The sequence below is a fragment of the Lepisosteus oculatus genome, chromosome 5, assembly GCF_040954835.1.
Source record: "Lepisosteus oculatus isolate fLepOcu1 chromosome 5, fLepOcu1.hap2, whole genome shotgun sequence".
In the NCBI taxonomy this organism is placed as follows: Eukaryota; Metazoa; Chordata; class Actinopteri; order Semionotiformes; family Lepisosteidae; genus Lepisosteus; species Lepisosteus oculatus.
The window spans coordinates 50,072,735-50,098,650 of NC_090700.1; the positions used below are offsets into that span (position 1 = coordinate 50,072,735).

General features: G+C 39.7%; 3 protein-coding genes across 13 annotated transcripts in view; 2 read left to right on the forward strand and 1 right to left on the reverse strand.

The window, feature by feature from the left end:
- The first annotated feature begins 131 nt into the window (after positions 1 to 131).
- On the forward strand, positions 132 to 13,183 carry LOC102683374 (cation channel sperm-associated protein 2). Of its 8 annotated transcripts, none has more exons than XM_015343511.2 (13): positions 132 to 491; positions 779 to 950; positions 1,810 to 1,983; positions 2,377 to 2,445; positions 2,777 to 2,949; positions 3,292 to 3,453; positions 4,137 to 4,261; positions 4,675 to 4,853; positions 4,961 to 5,060; positions 5,295 to 5,336; positions 5,510 to 5,613; positions 5,847 to 6,005; positions 13,093 to 13,183. In XM_015343511.2, the coding sequence occupies exons 1-13, from the start codon at positions 480 to 482 to the stop codon at positions 13,152 to 13,154; spliced, it is 1,533 nt and encodes a 510-aa protein (XP_015198997.1). In that variant the 5' UTR covers positions 132 to 479; the 3' UTR covers positions 13,155 to 13,183. The 8 variants fall into 8 exon arrangements, with proteins under 8 accessions (XP_015198997.1, XP_015198998.1, XP_015198996.1 ...); XM_015343512.2 differs by lacking the exon at positions 13,093 to 13,183 and adding an exon at positions 6,385 to 6,522; XM_015343510.2 differs by lacking the exon at positions 13,093 to 13,183 and having other exon boundaries at positions 132 to 235; positions 388 to 491; positions 5,847 to 6,522.
- slc39a1 (solute carrier family 39 member 1) lies at positions 6,656 to 13,295 on the reverse strand. Its single transcript, XM_006628850.3, has 4 exons — positions 13,180 to 13,295; positions 9,346 to 9,476; positions 8,450 to 8,746; positions 6,656 to 7,939 (listed from the first exon to the last, which is right to left on the reverse strand). Exons 1-4 carry the CDS (start codon positions 13,292 to 13,294, stop codon positions 7,586 to 7,588), a joined length of 897 nt encoding a protein of 298 aa, XP_006628913.1. The 5' UTR covers position 13,295; the 3' UTR covers positions 6,656 to 7,585.
- Positions 13,195 to 25,916, forward strand: part of snx33 (sorting nexin 33) — a 25,883-nt gene continuing 13,161 nt past the window's right edge. The window contains exons 1-2 of one of the 4 annotated variants that reach the window (XM_006628851.3): positions 13,195 to 13,285; positions 18,111 to 19,565. In XM_006628851.3, coding sequence (XP_006628914.2) covers positions 18,140 to 19,565 — 1,426 coding nt within the window. In that variant the 5' untranslated portion in view covers positions 13,195 to 13,285; positions 18,111 to 18,139. Of the gene's footprint in view, positions 13,286 to 16,281; positions 19,566 to 25,916 lie in introns of those variants that run through there. The other 3 variants (XM_015343507.2, XM_015343508.2, XM_069190612.1) reach the window with 3 other exon arrangements.

Sequence of the window (25,916 nt, forward strand, 5' to 3'; positions counted from 1 at the left end):
TTCGATACCGGGGCTTCCCAAAGCAACCAAAGTGTGGCACCTCACCATTGGATTTTTAACAGCGTCACTCCGCCCAAAAACCCAATCAGCGCAGAGCACACGCGAGTTGCAAGATTTAACTATTTCCGCGCTGAAGGGCTGTCTGTGATAGGAGAGGGCTCGTAGGGAAACGCTGAAACGTCAACGCCAGGCATCTTCCTCTTAGAAAGTGTTGTATTGGAATGGCGGAATTAAGGTGATTTTTTTCTAGCGTGTTTTTAACCGGTCTTTTAAACAGAGCCCAGTTTGATTACACAGTTTATGTAGGGACTTCATTGATTGTGATATCACATAATGTTGGTGAACTCCCCATTGTGACGAGGATTTTCAGTTTCTATAAATCTCCAGTTTCGCGCGAAGGAGATGCACTTCAGGTGATGGATGCTTCAGTCTAGTAAAGAAAACCAGCCCTGACCCCTGACCCCTGACCAGTAAAGGAAATGGGGACGCAGGTAAAGTTATATTTAAAATTATTAAATCATTTTATATATATATATGTTAACAACAGCATTGATATACAATATATGTAAAATACGTATAAATAAAAATGTAAAAAGCGGTTGAAATGCAGTGTTGATATAAAATATCTGAAGGAGAAATGGATATACAAATACGTCCATTTTTTATCATATGTCGTGTAAAAAGTAATATTGTGTTTAAAACTGCGTTTAAGAACAATATTTTGTGGAGCCCCTTCACTAAATAAAATAAATAATTATTTGAATCATCATCTTTGCAGGAGCCCGCCTTAGTTCACAGTCTCCCTGAACAGAAGAGCCGGCCAGCCCAGGAAAAGGTCCTGCCCCGGGCTGAGATAGTTCGTGCCAAACTCATCCAGAGCTTCTACCTGCTAGACCACTTACAGGGGGAGGTACGCGGGACCCCCAAATATAGCACCAAGGATGTACAAGGTACAGTCTGCCACCCATTCATCCCGTGTCTGATCATATTATCCCTACGCATAGATACTTATAAGTAGTTCGGGTGGGTAGCTGTGTCAGCATGCGTAGTCTGCAAAGGAAAAGTAATAGGTTTATTCCAAGCTGAAAAGAGAAGAAAGAAAACACAACATTTCGGCTGTGGTGTGGTGTCAGGTGTGAGCTCACACCTGAAGGAGGTACATAGCACTGTTGCTCTGTTTTCTTGCCAAACCTGATACTGTAACAGGAACTATTTGCTGGTAATCAGGTTTATCTGGTATGTATTTTGTGATTTTCATTTTTAGCAGTTCTTCAACATTGCAAAATATAATAAACTAACTGAGGAAACATGTTACTAATTAGCTAATGTTTTTTATTCAGCCCAAATCATGTCTTCTTTAAATTTAAGTATAAAATTAGGTGACTATCTTCAGAGATACAGATGTATTTTAGAATAGAATAAAAAAACAGAAATCAACTGTCACATAGCCTACATCCTCTTTAGATTTCTCAATCTGGCTGTTATAAAGCTACTACTTTGTAGGAAGTCCCTAATCTGTAGGACTTTCAACTTTTAGGTAAACACAGATGAGCCAATGACAGTGATACATGTGTTCCACCAGTACTTAAAGTGGAAGTTTCATGTGTTTGTTCATTGTAGACTCCCATCAAAATCTAAAGAAGGAAATAGGAAGTTTCACACTACAGCAAAAAGCTGGGAAAGATGACTTTTCAGTGTCTTGCAAGACAAGCTTTTCAATAGTGGGACATATTTACCCACTAGTTCTGCAATTGGACTGTAATGGGCTAAAACAATGGCGAATGTCTCCAGCTTTTTTCTGATTTGCAGATAACACAGTGTTCAACATGTTGATGGTGAAGGAGTCTCATCAGCTGGTGCGTTTCGAGGTCTCTCCCCTAAGGAACGACATCATCACTGAGGAGCACCGCCGGCGCAGCCGACTGAAGAATCGCTGTGCTCGCTACCCCCCTTTGAACATGTGGGCTCACTGGGTCCTGGAGAGTATCCTTTGTCCTCAACTCTATCGATGCCAGTGTGCAACCTTGCCTTTAATAGACTGTGTTTAATTACTTTTCAAATGCTGTAAGGCTTTTCTGGCCATATTACCAAATGACAACCCATTTTCCTTTTACTCTCCCTTTTCTGCCCTTTCTAAAGTAAGGACAAAAGATAGAAGAACATTAAGCATTGCTAACTCTGGTCCTTGTTTCCATGTAAGCTTCAAGTTTGGATTCCTTTTTTAATAAGTAAATGCCAGCATAATTTCTACATTAATTATATACAGTATGTTATGTTTAAGTCATTGCTTTAAATGAAGCTTATGATTATAAAGCTAATTGCATCTGTGCAATTATTGAAGATATCCTCTGTTTTCCTTCATGGGAATTATTCTAGGTGATATGTTTTCAAATGCTGTTCTTTTTTTGATCATTCTGAACACCATTGTATTGGGCATTCAGGCAGGTATGATCTGTTTTACACAGGTTAATCTCTTTCCATTCTGCACTTCAATAAGAAATGTCCGGCATACCAAGTCCACTCCTGCAACACACAGAGCAGAGCAGATAATTATTTTAAGCCCCTCAAAGTCACTCAAATTAGATCTACCGTAGCTAATACAATCTGTTATTCAAGCTATTCAATCCACACAGAGGTTGTTGCCACAAAGCAAGACAAACCAGGAGATATTTATGTGTTGCTAATGTACAGTATATCTCAAGGCCATTGCTGTGTTAAACATATCGATCAGTTTGCAGTACCTTAAATTGTTCGATCCTTACTCTCCTCCTTCCAGAGGTTTTTGACAACATGGACCCAAAAATGGAGATTCTGAAGCTAATCCTGGACATGCTGGACTGGAGTATCCTGACCATCTTCCTGCTTGAGATCCTGCTCAAGTGGATTGATGATTTTTTCCGGTTTTGGAAAAGCACATGGAACATCTTTGATTTTGTTGTTACAACATTGGTGAGAAACTAAAACATTAAGTAAGTCATTTGTAATTTGACAAGGATACATTGCTATTAATACTAATCAAATATTGCAATCACCTTTCCAATTGAATGACGTGGGGGTGATATCAATATTAAAGACATAAAGCATACTCTAAGTCAATAGGTTTGTACTGACTCTGTGTCAGTCATTTGCTGCAGTACTGTGTGTGTACAAGTATTGAATCTCAGAAGGAGTTCTGTTCAGCTGTGTAGACAGGGTTAGCAGTTTCTAACAAAAAATAACTTCCCTAAGTTAGGTACAATATTCTCTTGGACCCTTGAGTGCTATGTTTATAGGATTCGTTTTCTATCTTAGTCAATTCTTCCTGAGCTTATAAAGGCACACCAAGGAGATGATTCCTCTGACTTGGGTTTTGTGAAGCTGATCCGGATATTCCGGATCCTCCGCTCACTGAAAATGGTTTCCAAATTCCGGCAAGTCAGGCTCATTGTTCTGGCCATCTCCAAAGCATTTAAGGTAGGGCTTAGCATTATGTACTGAAAATCTTACATGTGCCAAGGAGATCTAATACAGGTATAATCGTATCATACAGATGTAAAATACTCTCTTATGCGCACAGGTCCTGTGTTAAAATGACTGTGTAAACTAATTTTCCATGTGCAGGTACTTGCAAAGTCTTCAAAGAATGAAACCTTTTAATGTTGCCAGATAGCACTTGTAATATCACAACTTCACCACCATACAGTACATCCGTTACATGTCTCTTGTCAAAACTGTTGTCCTTCCAATTTGCCAAACTGTTTGAATTATGCAATAATGCAATTTGTACTATTGATGACTGTAGCAAAACTGCTTAGAATCATGAAGGTGGTTGTGAAGACCATCTACAGCATTCCATCTACAGCATTTTTACAAAAAAACATTTGAGACAAATCCGCAATTATTAGGAATTAGTTATCATTATTATAAATAATGTAAGTGTTACAGAAGTCTTCTAAATGTCATAGACTACACAATAGTCTTAGCTTAGCTTTTTAGTCAGCTCTTACCTATACTTATGGACTTAATCAGCATCATTAGCTGGAAAAAATGTGCATTTATTTATATAACATATTTCGCTCTAAATATTCCCATATAGTATTTCAATAGTCATGTCCTCTTTATGAGTGATATCAAACCCTCGCTCATGTTTCTTCTAGGCAATGACTTTCATCTTCCTGCTCCTTCTGGTGTTTGCTTATATCTTCGCTGTGGCAGGGGTCATCTTCTTCCAGAGCTACACTCGCTCTGACAGACCCGACCTGGTATATAATCAGAACTTCAAGTGAGTTTCCGGGGCTGCCAGCCGAAAATACTGGCCTGTGTCAATTGGCCTCCTGTCTCCTCATACACACACACTCCAGGATAAAATTTCTTCAGCTAAAAGTTTATTGCAGTGGTTCTGATGAGTAGCTTAAAAATAAAATAGGCAATTACATGTATAGTATTCACGGACATAAATGACTGAAGCATTTACCTTTGTAATACAGGATCCAAACTCCTTTCCAGTAATGGTTGTTGAGATACTTTTGCTGTAGGGTAAAAAGGATGTTGCATTTTTTGTAGCCTTTATTCCATTTACAGTAAGTAAGCATGTCAGAACTAAGAAGTAGTCAGATTACTAGGTTGCAGTATATAAAATAATGCAGGGGCTAAATCTACAGAGAACCAAGTGTTTCTTCTCCCTTGTGATTGCAGGGATATCCCCAGTACCTTCATTACCCTTTTTATCCTCTTCACAATGGATCACTGGTACGCTCTGCTGCAGGACACCAGGAAGGTGGAGGAGCTGGATCAAGCCACCAGTGGCCTCTACATCATTCTCTGGTTGCTCATTGGCTCCTTTATCTTCAGAAATATATTTGTAGGAATTATGGGTAGGTAACATCTTGAAAAAAGGCACAGGTGTCTTTTACGTTTTTCCCCTGCTATGGAAAAGTAACTCGTGCTCTCATTTATTCAGATTTCCTGTTTTCCTTTCAAGTGAACAATTTCCAGGTGATTCGGAATGACCTCTCCCGGGAGGTGCAGCAGATTGAAATCCAGCAAAAGGCAGACCTCTTCAAAGCACAAATCATCAATAGGTAAGATCAGAAGTAGGTGTATTCAGAGACACATCCGTTTAGAGAGGTATGCTGTTGAGCATGCAAGCAGACCAGTTTCATACAGAGCTCGGATTGTAACAGTACAACACCCACATCTGTCTTGGTATTTATGACCTTAACTTTATCATTTCTATACAGTTTGCTATATACTGTACCAATTAAGAAGTATAAGCAATATACCACTAACAATAATATGCCTTATTTTATCTACAGGAGGATGAGCCAGTCAAGAGGCACAGATGGGTACAATATTAGGTAAAATGTTGACTGAATTATATGATAAATGCAGGTCTATCACCTGAGTACCAATAAAATACAATTTTCAGTCTATTATTAAGAATTGTTTTAATTGATAATTGTGAAGAAAATTTGTATATTTTGCAGTACGTTTAGTCCATACTGATGTTTTTCCCCCATTGGTCTGACAGCATTGCTAAAGAATTACCAGTAGAAGGCAGCAAAGAGCAACTAAACTCAGGTCTGATTTACAAGGAAGGCAGGGTGACTGAACAAAATATGGTGGCAGAAAAGGGTGAGTTTTGACATTGAACAGAAGACAGATACCAGGAAAGCTGCCTAACAGGTTAACTGCACAGAGTATTGAAACATGCAGTTAGAGCCAGAGGCACAAAGGGTATTTCCCTGTGCACAAGCAAAGTAATATTCATTCAGATATGTTCTGCACATGCGGTGCTGCTACAGGTGCAGTTCACGCCGCAGTGTGCTCACATGTGTTCACTACTGAGTTCCTCCGTCACCTTGCAGACTGGGAGACTTATGTGGAGGAGAATATAGCAGTGATGCGGGAGCAGGAAGAGGATGAGAAGGTGACGTGGCCCCGGGCCCTACTTTTCAGATACTTTGAGCTACTTGAACAGCTACAGCACAACCTGGATGAGCGCAAGAGGCTACAGAATGTGGCAGGTAAGGTTCAGGATCTGGAACCTGGCAGCTCCCCCTACCCTCACCCACAAACCACAGAAATGTAAATACGAAGTCAGGAGACACGCTGAAAAACTGTGCTTAGAATTTCACTCCTCTTGGTCTTTTGTAGCTACTTTTCCCTCACCTTAGTCTCTAATATAAGATAAAGTAAATTCCGCAACTCAAAGGGACAACTTTTCAGGCAGATCCACTCAAAGAAGCAGCGAGAACTAAGACTGTTCAGACATTGACTGAAAGTGAAATCAACATTCTTGAAGCTATGCACGTTTTCGGCAGTGCAAATAGGATCTGTGGCCCAGCTCCAATCATTCACGTCAAGTGTTTCACTTCCTCTGTTCTTAAATTTGCTGTGTTGCAGTTCAGGCTTTGCTGAATTTCCATGACTCCTAAAATGTATCTGCTGAGGAATGGCCCCCATTTGTTCTCCTCTCCCTGAAGATTACAACATCTTTCCTTCATGACAGGTGAAGGACAAATAAAAAACACTACATTCCAATATCTGGCAGTGGTCTGTTTACAGATTAACACTTAAGAGATGTTTCAGAGATGAGCTGGTATATAGGTTGTACATGGACAATGACAGATTACTCAGTAGTTAGGTATATTTGTCATACTCAGAAATTAGCAAATTACTCTCTGGGCAACATTATGTTGCCACAAATTTATTTGAAAATACAGGTGTACTGTAAAGACTTGTTCAAAAAATAAACTTCAAACTCAAGACATTCAAATAAACATAAATTGCACAGGAAAGACAATAATCACTGGTGACCAACACTGGTAAATGAAATTTTACAATAATGATCCGAGTTGCCAACAAACACAAATGTTTAAAGGTTTAGTCCACATATCACAATATTGATTTCACTCTTCCTTTCAGTTGTGTTATGCAGCCCTTTCTCTCTAGTAATGGCTCCAGGGGTTATTTGCAATGACAGTGCCTAATTAGAACCTTACAAAGAACATGGAGTTAGTGTTAGTCATATCAAAGAAGGCTATCTCAATTAAAAAGTATTCCCTGGACCTGCCTGGGGAATTTTTTGCCAGTGGAGTTTCCCATTGCAGAGTGCACCATGAGTTGGCCTGCATTCCTATAATTTCAAATGACATCAAATTATTTCCTTCTTGTGTATGGTAAATAATCCAAGAATACATAAAATCACAGGTTTAAAAAAAATCGAAACATTAGAGACCTTCAGTGAATGAAGACAGCTAGTACATGCTCTGTCCAGTACTAGCTGATCTACTGTATTTATTTGCTCCCTGTGTACTGAAATGGAGTCATTTCAAGTGGAATACACCCATCAGGGTTCAGTAAACATAACTAATCTTAATCTTTGCATTTAAAAGGTATAAAAATAAATGTTCCTTGTTAAAAAAAACTGACGTTAAAAAGATTTTTAAGTTTCCACCATTACTGACTTGAGGAATTGGTGCAATGTTGAGTTTCCAAGCGGTGATTTAATTGAGTCTGGCATACAAATAGATGTGCACTGCACGTTGTAGTGCAGGACTTACTGTTTGTGGAGGAGGCTGTACCTCGTGCTGGGGATGTTGCCTCAGCCCAGGAAGCAGAGCAAAGCCATGGTTGTGAACCCCAGCAGTATGAACAACACCTTGAGGAGCTGCCAATCAGGCGAGTTGAGCTCATGTGGCAGGATCTCCAAAAAGGTGATGTAGACAAAAGTTCCTGCAGCCAGTCCTTCCAACACAGCCTGGATCAGAGCGCCGCCCACCAGCTGTGCCTCTATCACGATGATCCCCACAGCAATGCCCAAGGGGGACATCAGTGCAAACACCACCACATAGGCCACCACCCACAAGGGCCTGACAGCACTCTGCACCAATTTCACTGACAGGCTGAAGACGATGATGCTTTTGTGAATCAGGATGGCAACACAGATCTCGAGAACCTGGACAGGGGGCATGCAGAAAAGAGAATGGATGAATTCAATTCAACACAAAAATTAGAGATTACTTTTGCAAAAACTTAACACATTTCCATAAATTGACCTCTACTTTTGAGGTACTGTTTGTTGCTCACTTATTATTCTCAATCCTTTCCTTTCAGATTTTTTCCCCAAAATTTACTTATTGCATATTTTTTGCCAATTATTCTTTGTTTATCATACTGCAGAAGTCACAAAGCTAGCCCCTTCTGCCATTTCCTATTTGCATCTTAATATGGATGACTTCCCACGGTGTGTGCCCATGATTTTGACACCACCTACACCTTAGAGCACCTGACTAACAAATTAACTTTGGAACCTGTAAAGCACTGATCAAACTCCAAATGTGGAAATAAACACCTTACCACCTGCCATAAGCTGATTTGGTTTTACAAAGCAAGGCAGGAAATGCTTTAAGCTAGCTGCTCTATGAGAAGCTAGAAAGAAAGGGAGGAGCCCTTTAGTTCATCTTACTTTGGACTCAGTAGTCTGCAGCCCGATGGCCAAGCCCTCAAACACAGAGTGGAGGGAAAGGGAGAGGAAGAGCATGAAGGAACGGAATGAGGAGTGTGCATTAAAGTCAACATGCACGTGATGGCCACTGCTCTCCAGGTCCCCATTTGGATGGTGCCCATGGACATGCCCTGTAGGGGGGATCAGGGGTGTGGTCTCTTCATGTCTCCACCTACTGAAGTTCAAAACCAGCCTCTCCAGAATCAACACGAGGAAGAAGCCCAAAGCGATGATGAACTCTTCCAGAGGAAAGGTTGTCTGAAAATAAAACATTTTCATAAAACAATAGGTAGAATGTTGGACTGTGGGAAGAAATATAATCTGATTACAATAAAGGAACTAGTAATAGGTTAATTCCATGCTGAAAAGAGAAGAAAGAAAAACAATTTTCGGCCTTGGAGTCTTCTTCAGGTGTGAGATCAAGATGCTCACACCTGAAGAAGGCTCCACGGCCGAAACGTTGCGTTTTCTTCCTTCTCTTTTCAGCATGGAATAAACCTATTACTTATTCCTATGCAGCCTACGCATGCTGACACAGCTACCCACCTGATTACAATAAATGTCATTTGTCAAACATAAAAGACACAATTGCCTTAAGAATTATGTTGATGTTCACACTTCATGAAAGAAAATACAGTATTAGAGGTGTGGAAATCTTTGCAGTTTGGCATGACCCTTACAAACATGGAATAATATACTTATTTTTCTGCAAGAAAAGATTGATCTTAACCATTTTGAAAGTATTTGGGTCAGTAACCACAATACAATGTGTTATATTTTTCACAAAACAAGCAAATTATTAAAAACCACAAGTACACAGCTTCTGAGGTTGTGAGAAATTAATTAGCATCACTCACTTCCAATTTGCGCGCCTGCAGCTCCTTTCCAATATCTGAGAGGTAGTCAGGGATGATGTCCAGCAGACAGGCAGATAGGAAGACACCTCCAGCAAAACAGCTGATAAAGCTCAGAACCATGCGATGTGTAACTGGACAAGAGAGAAACCCTTTATCACACTAGAATTACACCAGATAGTATTCCCCAGCTAAATATGACTTCACATCCTACTTTCCACCCACAATGTTTTATTTGTGAATCGTGAAAGCGCTATCAAAACGATCAACCATGAAACGGTTTTCTGCTAATCTTTTAATTTCTTTCTAGTGATAAATATACTCATGTGGCTGGAAATATGATGCTGATAATTATTAAAAAGAATGCTAAAAATCAAAAGGATAGAATGAGAGGTCTAAAAAGTCAGCATCAGCAATCAGAATGCAGACCCACATTCTATAACATTCAGTAAATGAAAAAAAAGTATTCTGATGAGAAGGATTCATTTTTGGTTTTCCTTTTTCCCATCTCATTATCAAGCAGAAAAAATAAATCCAGTTTAGTGAGTTTCCTATTACACTGAACAGAAAAAACATAGCAGATAAAGTAGGTGGGATCTTGTTTTCATGGTTCCAAAATTAATACAAAAGTGTAACAGGATTCTTCGCAAAATGAGATGAACATTTAAAACCTACTGCAGAATAATTAGTCACATATATTTTGCATCAGCTTTCAATGTATTTTTTCAAGCAATAAAAAAGCAGTACAGAAAAAAAAAAAATTTCTTCTGTTTTTCCAAAATGGATAGTCCTGCAGACCCTGCACTGAATTCAACTACTGTAAGCCATAGACAATAGACCCTTGGGGCTGATCACTTGACTTTGGTGTGCATGGTTGCCCTCTGCTCTCAGAAGCAAACTGAAGAACTATAGTAATACCAGCTGTACAGCAGAGTAGAGCAGAGAGATTCACCAAACTAATATAGTTACTAACTGGAATACACTACCACTGAGACCCAAAACACGGTATATAACATTTAAACCATCCAAACTGTAATAATCTTTGAGAAAGTACAATAAGGGGGAGTATCCGTTTCAGATTTGTATCTTGCGACTGTAATAAGAGCTACTTCTCAGCCCTGTAAAACCTGAGTTTCGGTTTCAAAACTGCTCTATACAAACTGATCTTAAAGTAGCTTACAACAGTTTAAGATCAGATTACAACACAAAGCCAAACAGAGGAGGTGTGCTTGCCATTATTCAAGAAATTGAATCTAATTTGACCTTGATTCCCTTTTATAGTGCACGTTAGAATCACAACTAAACTTTCTCAGTGCTGCTTTAGCCTGCAGCTATGCTTATGCTGCCATTCAAGTTCACTCACAAACATACAGTACCTGCATATTGGAATAAGTCATGGAAGAAGCATGAAAATGCATATAAAAATCAAGGCCCTGTTTAGCACAAAATCGGCTGTGTGAGTGTGAGGCTGATGTTTAGGAATTTAGCCATTATGAATTATAAATCCTAGTATGAAGACCATAATGCCAAGAATATAAAGACCTGGGGGAATTATAAAGAATTGTGACAGAAAGGAAATACAGAACTGAAACCTGTGTTCACAGAGAATACAGAAGAATACAGATGGAAATTTCATGTAAGATCACCCATCACTTTGCCTAATTACGTAATCCTCTCAAAGTAATTTCAGTTGTTTTTCCGCTCCCCTCTCTAGCAACACAGTGACTCCCTCTTTTAGAGCTCACATACAGTACACAAAATACATAGGACTTTAAAAGCTTACACTGCTGCACCAAATGGCCTCAAATTTTACACTTGAAGTAGTTTTTGTGGTGTTCAACAGTTCCTCTATGCTTTCCACGAAAAATTAAACGGGAAAAGAAACACCATGATTGTCTTGTTTTTCATTTTGTGTTATTCTATTCATCCATTCTCTTACCACTTTATCCAATACAGGGTCACAGGGACACCAAAGCCTATCCTGGCAAGACACAGGCACAAGGCAGGATACACACACACAGACACACTACAAACTCACACCAGGGCCAGTTTTCCCAGGTGCCAATTCACCTACAGTACCAGTATGTCTTTGGACTATAGGAGGAAACACAAACACAAGGAGAACGACAAACTCCATGCAGACAGCACCCCAGGAACTGAACCCAGGGCCCCAGCGCTGCGAGGTAGCAATGATAACCACTGTGCCACTGGTCGAGTCCTCTTTTGTGATATTTTTCAATGTCATTGGAAAATAAAAAGTGTTCATAAAACGTGGGGATACTGTTCTAATGGGCACCATGCACATTTTCATTACATCAATAAATGTATCACCTTCTACGATGAAGAAGGTAAAAGATTAAGAATATGTAAGCAGTGTCAAGCAGCTGTTGAGGAGCAGTGAATGCCAAACCATCACAAGGCAAAGACACACAAACAAGCACATGGGGACAATTTAGAAATTAAAATTAATCCTAGCAAGAATTCAATTTAAAAAACTTTATTCATCCCCAAGGGGGCAATTTAAGAACCAAAGTCTGCAGGAGAAGATCTCCCGTTTACAGGGCAGGTACTTTAATCAACTAAGGTTGCTGCTGGAAGAGGTGTTAGTGGGGCCAGCAGGGGGCGCTCACCCTGCGGTCCATGTGGGTCCTAATGCCCCAGTATAGTGATGGGGACACTATACTGTAAACAGGCGCCGTCCTTCGGATGAGACGTAAAACCGAGGTCCTGACTCTCTGTGGTCATTAAAAATCCCAGGGCGCTTCTCGAAAAGAGTAGGGGTGTAACCCCGGTGTCCTGGCCAAATTTCCAATTGGCCCTTACCAATCATGGCCTCCTAATAATCCCCTTCTATGAATTGGCTACATTACTATGCTCTCCTCCCCACTGATAGCTGATGTGTGGTGAGCGTTCTGGCGCACTATGGCTGCCGTCGCATCATCCAGGTGGATGCTGCACATTGGTGGTGGTGGAGGGGAGTCCCCATTACCTGTAAAGCGCTTTGAGTGGAGTGTCCAGAAAAGCGCTATATAAGTGTAAGCAATTATTATTATTATTATTATTATTATTATTAATCCACAGCACTGTCAGATGTTTTTAGGCAGACACGAGGGGAACATGCAAATTCCATACAGAATGTACCTTGCTCAGAATCAAATCCAGCACTCATGTGCTCCAGCTCTAAAACAATATCATGCTACCTTTGCATTCATTTTTGTAAAGCAGGGGCAATTATTCACTCTAGATCAAAATGTAAATAGCTGTGTGGTGATATTTATAATCCAATATAGAAAATGAACTTCCTCCAACCTTAAATTCTGAAGCATAGTTTCATATTAAAAAATAAAACTGGTCACCACTGCGCTTACCAAAGTGAATGTAATGTTTATCAGTTGTGCTAGTTCAGCTTGTATAATGCTATATCATCCTGTCTTGTCTAGAGGTTTTAAAACTGACACTCGGTGGTTTTACAAAGCTGAGAAGTCGCTTCTATTGCAGCCGCGAAACAGTCAAATCTGAAACATATTTATATTCCCCCTTTATAGTACCTTCTCAATGGTTATTACAGGTCGAACGACATCAATTTGTTAAAACGTGCAGCTCCTATTTTCAATCATTCGCTCCTTAAAGTCCTCTTGACCTTTTGTACCTCCACCGAAATATTGGCAATTGACAACAATCGATGTATTTTAGAAATGTTAAGCTTTAACCAAGTGATAAACAGACGATGGGTCGTCTGTTGCTTTTCAGATTATCTGGAATTTGCTCAGGCCCACTTCTGGGGTGAGCCTCGGGAATTGAGGGTGTCTTGAGAATACGGCCAGGATCAGAGCTTACCTGTCCCACTGGTGTCTCGGAACCACTGCAAACGAGCGGGAATGAAGCCGATCAGCATCGTCAGCAGCAGCAAACCCACCAGGGAACCCACCTTCACTTGCAACAGGTACTCCATTTCGAAACGCCGCAACGAATAGTTAACACAAACTATTACGAGCTCACTTAAAACTCCGAAACCTTAAAAAATACCGAATTATTTTATATGAATAAAACCTTGATTGAAAACCACGAACTGTCATTTATCGATACACTTCTTAAATAAAAAATCTATTTTAAAAAGCAGCTATTTCAAATCATTCTACAGCCACTTTTCATATCTACTTTCCTCCCCACTACAAACACTACCGCGAGGTTATATCATTATTATTAATGTTCGTATTATTAATAGTCCACTTGTCTTTCTGAAGTGGCTACTCCGAGTCTTCATCTCGCTAGACCCATTTCTAGACTGATTGCCCCAGCCTGCGAACTGTACTTGCGAGACGAAGAGTGCTCTGTCAAGACTGAGGAGACAGTGGTGCAGCAGAGAGAGCATGCTTGTTCTTAGCTTGTCATAGCACCTGACTGCGTCCCATGTGACTAAATGTAATCAAGCAGTGATTCATGCAGAGTCAGTAAGCAAGTACTGACGGGAAAGTACATCTAGTTTTACCTTTGGCATTCCAATTACAGTACACTCGACATGATAATGAAATATAAAAAATATGGGCACAACTGAAGTTGCGATGCGTTTGAACACATGAAAATGTTACCCAGAAGATCTTTGCGAACTTAAACTGGACAGCAGGCGTGTTAGACAAGCTTCATAATACACGGTAACATGACAGTATAGTACAAATTGTCTTCCCTCGAAACAAATAAAACGTAGTCGTTTTAGTCTTATTCACAAATCGTACGCAAAAAAGGGTCTTGTAATACAGCAGTTGAACAGTGGTATTACAGCCGTGTCCAAAACGGCAAATAAAGGAAATTTTAGAGAACAGACTTGTAAGTTAGTTTTCTCTGACTTCACTGTGATAATGTAACGCAACGGGGGCTCAGACGGGCGCCCTTGCCGCATTAGGTCGGCCCCCCACCGTCGGGGGCTCGAACCCAGGATTCCCGCGTCACTCAACAGGGATCCAGCCCGGTGAAAGAGATCTCTCTACTGCCCAGTAGCTGTGGTCCTGCAATCACAGGGAAGGGCGGCGACGTCACCACTCTGGTAAGCCGGCTCTTACACACCCTGATGGCCGTATGCGTTACACTCTCCCCCGCTTAACTCGCCGTCCCCGGCGAAGGGCTATCCCACCCCGCTTCTGACACCAATGTAACGCAATTGAGCTAAAGAGAGATCTCTCTACAGCCCAGGGGCTGTGGTCCATAGTATTACAGGGAAGGGCGGCGACGTCCCCGCTCTGGTAAACCGGCTCTTACACAGTACCTGTCGGCCATATGTGTTACAATATGAACAGACACTTTACTGAGGCTCACCGTCAGCACACAAGCTAAATAAAATATTATAGTTCTCCAAAACAAGGTCTTGTTTTCTCTCCTTTGACAGAAGCGTTACTGTCAAAACCTAAAATGAGACCCATTTGACCTTTCCCCCTTACCTACCTTGGAATGCCAGCGACAAGTTGTTTGTTCACAACAGATATGCACTACTATGCAGTATATAGCGGTTTTATTTACTCATAAAAGTTGCGTTTGTTGCTTGTAGTGGTGCATAGCACCAATGTTTCAATAGACCATTTAACACATCTGTGAATATTCCATTAAGCTAACTTGATTACCTGGTTTTACCACAGCGTAACTGTTCTTCTTAACAGGATTTTTAAAAATTTAGTGGCCATTACTATGTCACGCCACGTAAGGGTAAGACTGACGTGCAATTGATACTATTAAACTACGTAGAACCATTTACAATGTGTTTTATATTTTGCATATATTGCTAAATACACGTTGAAACAGTGCATGGGTATACATATACGTACAATTTCTGACAGTATTTCAGAGAGCAATGCGCAGTTCGGAATTGAAGGGAATGTTCACACCCCCCGCCTAGGTGGCGCTAGCAGATGGAAAGCAGATTCCACCCAGTTACCTGCTCACCTCATCGTCAGCGGCTGCCGCAGAGCAGGATCTGTGGAGAAACGGTGTGGTCGAGCAGGCTGTTTTTTCAGGTTTTATTGTAAATTAAATAATACAAGAAAAGGTATCCCAAAAGGAAGAGGGAACACAAAAAAACACATAATATGTTGCCATAGATAATTACTCAACACAAGTTAAGATTTTTACAGAGACATCAGTAGTGCTTTTTGCCTTTGTATTTAGCTGGGCAAACTTCAGATGCTTGACCTGATGACGTCCTTCTGCCTGTGTTAACGCAGACTTCGACTGTGGTCAGATCTGCTGAGAAATCAGTGCAGAAACTGCGCAGATATACATAAATCCGGGTATCGGGAGTATCGTCATGCCATTGCTGGCCGACCAAGTACTACACCTACGTTGAAACACGGTCATGTGGCAAAAGCACTTCCTTTATTGGTCGAGATGGGAAATTTACTTTGCAGGCAGGTGCAAAACATAATACAATATATAATACACTTAGTACAACATGAACCATTTTCTAACCGTGTACAGCATTGTTGTAGAATATACCATATATGGTTAACTTGTTTAGTTATGAGTATTTTATCATATGCAAAGTATCGCTTGGTTTTCATTTTGAAACGTGTAATAGAAAATAATATTGGGTAAATTCACAACGGAGCAACTATCCACGGTAAACTTTTTTTTTTAAATTAAAGACCAGTAGGATAATTAATAACTAATGCTTGTAATGTCGTGGCTCTTTATTCCACAGTCCAACTTTAAGAGCGGTTCTTGATTGGCCCACAAACAAAATAGATTTATATTAACCAGACATTTATACCAGCTCTATTTACAAAGTAGTCCTCCATGATGTAAATACAATAACAGATCTGTCGCTTGTAGATGCTGTTTCTCTTCACTTTCAAAACCCTGTGACTGTACGTTTTGTTTAAAAAATATCTGCAGTTTGGATATTTGATTAATATTAAATATATTCTATGGAGTATTGACTTAAGTTAAAGCTACGTTTATTTTTTTGCATTGCGAAACGTGTATTATGATTTTAAAAAGTGAATTTGCGGCCAAAAACTCAGTCTTAAATTAAAATAGCGACATGTGTATACTTTGGCCGGTAGAGGGCATTGAAGATCTTAATTTCTATATTCCGAAGAAAAATCGCAGATGAAAACTTTCCCGATTGTCCGAGCCCATACGTCATGGAAAGAGTTACATTGTTAGACAGCCGAAGAATCGCTGCTAAGAAATATGATTCCTTGATACATTCTCCACATGCGTGCACAATACTGAAGAATACAGAGGGAATACGAACGGACTTAAATTCATAATTTAAGAAACCGGTATTAAAGAAGTGTTTTCTCCTTCGAAAAGGGATCAAGATTACAAAGGAATGTGGATCGAGCCCACAATGCACTAGGTCGTATTCATTACTCATCTTTCTCCCTTTAGAAAAAAAATGTTTTCCTGCCAAGACACTTTGTTTTCTTGCTGGAACGAAATGTTGAGGTAGTGTTTTGACCTGTTGTTTTTCTTCACACAGCAGGGATTTAAACTGCTTTTGAAGAGTGCGTTGGACGTTTTCAGCCGGACTACAACTTTATTTTAAAACCTGTTTCTAAGACTAAAGCCTATGCACTGATAATATGTGAAGAAAAAAAACTTTTTAGCAACAATTTTCCTATATCGGCTCATTTTTTCATAGATGAAACTGGAACTTTTTGAAAATTTTAGGGATATCTTTTTCCACAATTGGAAGTCAAATAACTGGATGTCCTGACAACTGCTGTTAATCTGGTTGAAGTAAAGGTTGAAGATCAATAAATATTTGAAGCGGAAGCTGGGTTTCAAGAGAGGTCAGGTTTACAGTAACATGGGAATAGTGCAGTAATATTTCAGGGTTATGAAATGTCTAGCATGTCATTTAGTGATCTTAATTTAGTTTTCTAATGTGATATCAGGTAAAATGAGGTCTTCATTCGGATTCTTTTACGTTTTTTAAAAAATAATCTTCGTAGGGATGTGGTAACCAAATGATTTGTTGTGATTTGTGTACTCGTCGAAAGATTCCATAGAGACGTTGGTGGGAAAAAGTTTTAGCATGCACTTATTTCAAGGATTGTTGTGTGGTTATGAGGTCAATCAAGTTTTTTTTTTTTTTACCGCAGTATAAAAAATAGTTTACGTGGTGTCATTGCAGGTGGCAACAAAGGAAGAAAAATGTTAACTACGTTAATATCGATACACCTTGTATGATTTGGATTACTGTTGTGATTATTGTATGTTAATTCTGATTGTTAAATTTTAGCTTCAGCAATTCAATGAGCACTGGTCAAAGAGGCAGAGATTGATCTGCTAGAAATATCACTTTTTACTTTTTGTGATATTGAAAAAGTGTTAATGACACATTTAAACCGACAGGTATTTATAATAGGCTGCATGGTTTTGTACAGAGGCGGAGACGTTAGGTAGTTGCATGGTTTCAGTCTTAAATACACTGTTGTCTCTTGTAAACAAATAGCGTAACAATCGCTCCGTATTTTTACTACTTGTTAGCTACACGAGTCACTTGCTAGTTTTGTAGCCATTTCAGCTACCTTAAAATAGATATCCTGTCCTTTGTAATGCTGAAATCGGTACATTTCAGCTGAGGGCTAGGGAACGTCTTTTTTATCTAATACAGAGCAACAGCTGTTGTTTGACAGTGACCGAAGACTTCCATTGATTTAAAAAAGGGATTTGGGTTGAAAAGGAATGTTGAGTTGGTAAGTGAAAGTAGACTTAAATGGCGATCTGTTGCGTGAGGAAAAAGTAACTTTAAAATCAAATTGACTTTTCAGATTATCAGGAGACATAAGCATCAACCAAAATGTCCTTGAAAGCTAAGGCACTTTACACCTTCCAGAGTGAAAATAAGGAAGAGATCAGCATCCAGGAGAATGAAGAACTTATTATTTTTGATGAGAATTCCTTAGACGGCTGGCTTCAAGGCCAAAACAGTAGAGGGGAACGAGGTCTCTTCCCAGCCTCTTATGTTGAAATCGTAAGACCCCGGACCAATTCCAATCTAACAGATTACTCAATCAGCCCTGCAAGCTCACCCAGCAATAACTCTTCCTACTTTGATTCTGCTCATCATACCTCCTACCATCTGGGGAGCTATGAGGAAGATGATGACGATGACTGGGATGATTGGGACGATACTTCCACAGTAGTGGAGGACGAGGAGACTCGGCGAGGATATGGCGCTAATGGACATGCTCACCAAACGCCCCATTCAAATCCTAATGTCCACTATCGACCCAAACCCCCCATGGAGAGACAGGACAGCATTTCCAGCTCCAGGAAGGGAAGTGTGGTGGGCAGGAATCTCAACCGGTTCTCCAGTTTTGTCCGCTCTGGTGTTGAGGCCTTTGTGCTTGGAGATGTGCCCATGATGTCCAAGATTGCGGAGACGTACTGCATTGAGATGGGCTCGAAAGGCCCCCAGTGGAAAGCTAATCCCAGGCCCTTTTCCTGTTCTATTGAGGACCCCACAAAGCAGACAAAGTTCAAGGGCATCAAGACCTACATCTCCTATAGGGTGACACCAAGCCACACAGGTAGACCTGTCTACCGCCGCTACAAACACTTTGACTGGCTCTACAACCGGCTTCTACACAAATTCACAGTAATATCTGTGCCCCACCTGCCGGAAAAGCAGGCCACAGGACGGTTTGAAGAGGATTTTATTGAGAAACGCAAAAGGAGGCTGATTCTGTGGATGGATCACATGACCAGTCACCCAGTTCTCTCCCAGTATGAGGGCTTTGAGCACTTCCTTATGTGCGCGGATGACAAGCAGTGGAAGTTGGGCAAGCGACGGGCCGAGAAGGATGAGATGGTGGGTGCCACCTTCCTGCTCACCTTCCAGATCCCCAGTGAGCACCAGGACTTGCAGGATGTGGAAGAGAGGGTGGACTCCTTCAAGACATTCACGAAGAAAATGGACGATAGTGTAATGCAGCTCACCCATGTGGCCTCCGAGTTGGTGCGCAAACATGTGGGCGGCTTCAGGAAGGAGTTCCAGAAACTGGGCAATGCATTCCAGTCTGTCAGCCAGGCCTTCACCCTTGATCCTCCCTACAGCTCCGATGCCCTCAACAATGCTATTTCCCACACGGGCCGCACATATGAGACCATTGGGGAGATGTTTGCAGAGCAGCCCAAAAATGACCTCTTCCACATGCTGGACAAGCTCTCGCTGTACCAGGGACTGCTCTCCAATTTCCCAGACATTATTCACCTCCAGAAAGGTAAGACCTCACCTTTTGTTATTCCAGCACCACTTAGAGTGTTCTCAAGCGCGCCATATCAAATGTGAGTTCTTCAAACAATTTACGAGGAATAACAAACCAATAATTAAGTGTACTGAAAGGATTGTGGAGTGGTTTATTCAAAATGTGGCTTAACCTGTTTAGTTGAGCGCTAACCTCCTGGCCATAGGATGAGGAGGCTAGGACCCCCATGCAGAGTGAGGAATGACCAAGGGGTAGCTGTAAAGGTGGAGATGGAATGGAAGTGGGATGCAAACGATGCATGCTAGGGTGAGAAAGGGATAATATTTAAAATGTTTAGGTGAGGAAATAATGCCAGGATTGATTTGCAAATTACTGATAGCCCAGTCTGATTGAATTTAGTTGTTGTAATCCCTCCTGAACATTTGTTGTAAACACTATTAATATAGTTCACTGCATTTATATAGTGCTTTCATCAAAAATGGTCCCAGAGTGCTTTATATATAGGAAGGGAATCGCTTCATCCAACACTAGTGCATCACCCACCTGGTTGACACATGGTAGCTATTATGACCCAGCAGCTCCACTACACAGAAAATCAGATTCAGAGTGAGAAATTGGATTACTAATTAAATTGAGGGGAAACTTCAAAAAGGCCAGATTGTGAAAGCCTAGAGTGGCACAGGACACAAGGGTTAACACCCCTCTTATTAACCATTTAAATGACCACATATTCATTAAAGTTTCATCAAATAGATGGCTCCGCTACAGCTTAGTGTACCCAGTCACCACAACTAGGACAATTGCTTGGAAATTGTGGTACAGAGAAAGAGTGCCACGTATTGGTCCACTAACAGCACTTACAACGGCATATTAGTTTTCCTTGGATGTCTTCCATCTTAAAATAGATCGGGCCCAGTCTTGTTTAGTTTCAGTACTGATAACAGCAGTAAAATAATTAAATTTTGAGGCTTAGAGAATATTTTGAAAGTTGTAATCCATGTTGTAAATATTCAAGAGGCAGAAAGTTATGAAACTTAGTTGTATAATACATTTTATAGAAGATATTCATCTTTGTTTTGTGATCTTCTTAGCATAAACCACATACCTTGCTCTTGCAGTTACTGGTCATGGACCACACTGTTTAATGAAAAGATCAGAGAAGTAAGGGTGATGAAAATCTTTGATACCAACTTAACAATCTTCTACTTAAAAAAAAAACAATATTAGAAGTGCTTTTTGAACTTTAAGAGTGAATAATAATGTTCCTTACAAAATAAGTTGTATTCAAGTGAAAAATGGATGATACATAATGCAATACATTCTCTACTTAAAAACTGAAGTGATCAGCATGTTCTGTTAGAACTGCTTGAGAAGCAATTAGGCATTATTATATGAGCCAAAGCTTTTGGAATTAAAGGGCATCTACTGATTAAACTAGATTAGATGTCTGGTCATGAACAAAATTATTTAAAAATTGTATTATACCATAAATGATTTTTAAATCTTGAACTTTATGGTTTAATTTGAGATTTTCTCTCACACCTACCTAATAGGTTTGCTGGGTATTTACTAAATTCATTTAAGCTCCTAAGAATGGCTTAAAGTTTCTAATGTTACTTTGAAGTGTCTAGTGTCAGCTATGTTCAATGGTACGTAGTTACAAAGGAAAATGTAAAAGCTACAGTACTTCCATGCTGAAAAGTAGAAACAAAGAACAATATGCAACATTTGGGCAGTTACACTGTCACACTGTTGTAACTCACCTGAAGAAGGTGTCAGGTGTCTTACACACAAAAGGTTTAACATCTGAAACTGTAATAATTCTGCATCTTTGTGTGGAATTAAATCAAACTGGAACTTTGCAGCCAATGTGAGCTGATGCAGCTCCCTGTTCTAGCCTCATGCCACTTATTTTGACTTGTTTCTCTCTGTGCATAGTGCTAAAAGCTAGCAGATTCAACTAAATATAACATTGAAACTGCTTGTGAAGCCTCTTTTATCATGGTTTGTTTGTAAAATGGCAAGCCAGGAATGCAAAGAGGTTTCTGGCTATATTTAATGGTTGAAGTTGATTTAAAATGTACAAAAATGCATTCCAAGCAATGTGTCCTTCTTACCTTTATTGCAATGAGACTGGGGGAATCTTAGAATTCTACTAGTTTTGGAGTGGAGAATACTGTAGTTACGATAACAAATGGTTTAGAAACCACTCTTTATCCAATGTATAGAAGATAGACACCAGTGCTTTATATAAGATAGCTTCATGTGCACTTTTTAAATGATTAATAAACTTATGGGAAGTTCAAACTTTATGTCATCACAGAAGCACTTCATCACAATTTATTGAGGCCTTTGCTAAGATTAATTTTTCAATCCCTGTCTTGAAAGCTCCAAGGGGTGGTGGCAGCTTTCCAGCCTTGACACAGCACCAATTAAGCTTGGCTTGTGAAACTGGGTTCACATGCATTTAAGAAATGTCTTTGTTGTGACCTGAGATAGCTTTTGCTGGGAATCCTGCTGAATAAACTACAGTATATGGGAACAATTCAAATGTTTGAACATGTACGGTGGAGCTGTACAAATGTTCAAACTTAAGTGATAGATGAAACTGTATAATAGATATATCTATGAATTGGCTTCATTACTCTGCTCTTCTCCCCACTGATAGCTGGTGTGTGGTGAGTGTTCTGGCGCACTGTGGCTGCTGTTGCATCATCCAGGTGGATGCTGCACATTGGTGGTGTTGGAGGCGAGTCCACATTACCTTCCTTTCAGTTACAGAAATGATAAAAAAGCCAGTCTCCAAAAAAGTTATTGCCAGAAGCTTCTGCCTTTTAAATTTATATGCCATAGACCTCGTTTATTAAGTCACAGTTAACCTACTTTTCCTGTTCATCCACCTCCACATAGCTGTCTACAGGTGTTTGTTCATGTTACCATGGAGATGTTTACTGGCTCACTATTGTTTTAGACCCTTTAGGTGAGACTCTGCAGTCTCAGGTTCCATTTCTCATTGTCTGAGCTCTATATAGATAGAAAGATAGAACATTATCTCAAGCAGTGAGAGGCCAAGCAAGTAAATCTGCATCTTTTTGTTATACACTTAATGAATTGTTGACCTGTCCCATGCACACTGGAAGCAGAAATTTATATATATATATAGCCTAATTTTCATTTTCTTAGCAGCTAATGCAAATGCATAATTCCTATTTTAAAAATGTGATTTCTACAGATCTGGACTGTAAGGCTTCCAACAATTTTAAGTAGTTGTAGATCTGTCCATTAATTATCCATACTTTTGAACATTTGATCATAATATGTTAAGAGAAAGACACACAAATTAGCAATTACAATCTATATTGGAAAAATTACTATGCAGGAGATTAAAGTTAATAAAATATTATGAACTTTATGTGTGGTAATTTATATCAACTGTTTGACACAAAATGAGCACCACCCTAAATAATCAAGATTTAAGCACAATATTGTTACTAGGTATTTTACACCTGTACTTTTATGGCATAGGGTACTTACTGTATCAGTCCAGAATATAAAAATACTAGAACAAGAATAATATTGAGTTAGGAGCATATGTTTAAAATGAAGGTAAAATAACAATAAAACCTTCTCCAGAATTGGTAAAAAAAAAAACAATCATCCTTAATTCTTGCAAAAGTTCTGAAAATCTTACAGTACTGTCATAATCATAAATAAACACATCACCTTTTCAGTACTATCTTGTGATATTAATAGCAATGGAATGGCCTGACCATACCATCCATCCATTAAAACTCCACGCAGAATGGAAAAACTGTGCCACCATGCCACAAATCCTTTGCTAATCATTTCTACAAAAATAACATTTTAATGGTCTTGATCAGGGGCATTATGGTGGCACAGTGATTTGCATTCCTTGGGTTCAATTACAGACCTGGCTGTGAGCTAAAGTACTTGGATTTGGTATGTTCTCCCTGTGTTTGCGTGGAGTGCTCCAGTTTCTTCCAACAGGCTAAGGCAGAGGTGCCCAACCAGTTGATCGATCGCAAGAATGTTTGGCAAAAGATAATAATAACAATAATAAACTTTATTTTATATAGCGCCTTTAAAGGTGGCTTCTCAAAGCACTTTACAGGATGACACCAAACAATAAAAAGAAGAATACACAAGATAAAATACAATTACAATATACAGAGGAGACCGTGGATGGTGGTACTAAGAAAAGCAGAGGGGTGGAGAATGGAACCAGTTAAGTAAAGGCTTTTCTGAAGAAGAGGGTTTTGAGTCTGGATTTGAAGGAGTTTAGAGAAGGTGACTCTCTGATATCCTTGGGGAGAGAGTTCCAGAGCTTGGGCGCATAAGAGAAGAAAGCCCTGTCACCCATACAATGTAGACAGGCTTGGGGGACAGTAAGGAGAGCAGAATTAGAAGAGCGAGATGGGGAGTAGGGCAATAATAGTTCAGACAGGTACTGAGGTGCCAAGCCATGCAGAGCCTTATAGGGGAGCATGAGGATTTTAAAGTCTACATGGAATTTGACCGGAAGCCAGAGTAAGGACTCCAGGCTAGGAGTAATGTGAACACTTGCACTAGACCTGGTCAGGATTCTGGCTGCTGAATTTTGGACATACTGCAGTTCGTTCAGAGTAGATTTAGATACCCCAGCCAGTAGAGCATAACAGTAGTCAATTCGAGAGAACACAAATGTGTTGATCAGCTTTTCAGCCACAGTTAGTGATAGCATAGGGCTTAGTCTAGCAATATTTCTAAGGTGAAAAAAAGATGTTTTGACAGTATGCTGCACATGTGGGTCAAATGTCAAAGATAAATAGGCTATATGACAATTTACTTTTTTCGATAGCCTAAAAATTAATTCAGTTCTGTGAATGTAATGTCATACATTTTACTGCCCTTGTGTGTGTTTAACCCTTGTCGAATGGGTTGTAAAAGTCTCTCCCCTAATTGCTGGCTGACACTGGAGGGGAAAAAAAGGCTTCAGGAGCTCCGTAAATAAAGAGTGTTGCGTGTGCTACTCAAGAACATTCTCTTGGTTACTGCCGCACGAACCCCACATTTGTTACAGTGCATATTGGAGCGAAACAGACTGGCTGTGACACATTCGCCAACAGTTTGATAAGTTTGATTGCCTATTTGATAGCTGTAGTGTTTGAGCGAAAATGATGAAGCCAAGAGACCAGTACCACAAGGAATGGGAGCATGATTATTTTTTTGTACTATCACATTCAAATCTGCAATGTTAGCATCTAGGGAAATATAGAACAACATTTCAAAACTGCGCAGAAAACATACGAAGTGGCCTTTCCCGCTACAAGTGAGTTACGAAAAAAAAGAAAAGTAGAAAAATTAGTGAAAAAGTCATTCAGGGATCGAGCAGTTAAAAAAAGCGTTTGCTGAGGCTGCTGGCTTGTTGTTTGGAGATGTCAAAAACAAACATTTTTGGTAAGGTTCAGACAGCTGTTGCCTGAAATCAAAGAGTTTCTCATGTCGTCTGTACATGGTGAATATGCCAGTGGCTTCTGGATTTACAGTAGCAGTCCTCACAGACCTGGCTGAACTGCTGAATGAGCTGAATGTCGAGCTGCAAGGACAAAATAAAAGTGTCACACGTTTAAAAAGTAAGTGTTCTCAAGTACACATCTCAGTCCCAATGCTCACATTAAGGTAGGATAATCTTTTTTTTTTAAATGGGGAACATTACTTGTTCACTGTATCATGAGTCACTTGCTTTTATTTGCATTTTATCGTATCGTTATTGTACTGATGTGCCACAATCTGTTTTTCCTATATCAGAGCTTCAGATTCACACTGGTAGATCGCGCTGGACTGGCAAGTGAAAATGTTGGGCACCCCTGGTCTAAAGACATACTGGGGGGTTAATTGGATTCTTGGAAAATTCTCCCTTGTGTGAGTGTGTACATGTCTGTGTCTGTCTTCCCTGAGATGGACTGGTGCCCTGTCCCTGGTGTACCTTGTGCCCATTGCTTGCTGGGATAGGCTCAATTGGAAGAATTGGTTAGAAAAAGATTTGATGAATATAAGACAAGATAATGTCTTTAACCAGAACTGTTTTCCAATATTGGATGTTGAGATCTAATATTTTTGCTGTAGGGTGAAAATTGTTGCATTTTTTGTAGCTTTTTTTCTGTTTACAGTAAGCAAATAAAATGAATAATTTGTTCTACAATTAACCTATATGAGTGACATATATACTGTAAGTATTAATACAATTAATATCTGCAGTTAACTTATATGGGTTAAGAGTCTATAGTTTGAAAGACAAGAAGTTTTAATTAAAAAGTAGTCTGATTATACATATTACATTGCCTTGCGCCCATTGCGATCTTTGAT

Bases quoted from the DNA above. Each gene is read 5' to 3' on its own strand.
- slc39a1 (XM_006628850.3), bottom strand. From the start codon at position 13,294: ATGGAGTACCTGTTGCAAGTGAAGGTGGGTTCCCTGGTGGGTTTGCTG. The intron at 8,747-9,345 runs GTGAGTGATGCT...TTTTATTTTCAG, and splicing joins TGCAGGCGCGCAAATTGGAA to ACAACCTTTCCTCTGGAAGA. The intron at 7,940-8,449 runs GTAAGATGAACT...CCCCCTGTCCAG, and splicing joins TGCAGACTACTGAGTCCAAA to GTTCTCGAGATCTGTGTTGC.
- LOC102683374 (XM_015343509.2), top strand. The intron at 951-1,809 runs GTACAGTCTGCC...TCTGATTTGCAG, and splicing joins TAGCACCAAGGATGTACAAG to ATAACACAGTGTTCAACATG. The intron at 5,061-5,294 runs GTAAGATCAGAA...TTTTATCTACAG, and splicing joins AAAGCACAAATCATCAATAG to GAGGATGAGCCAGTCAAGAG.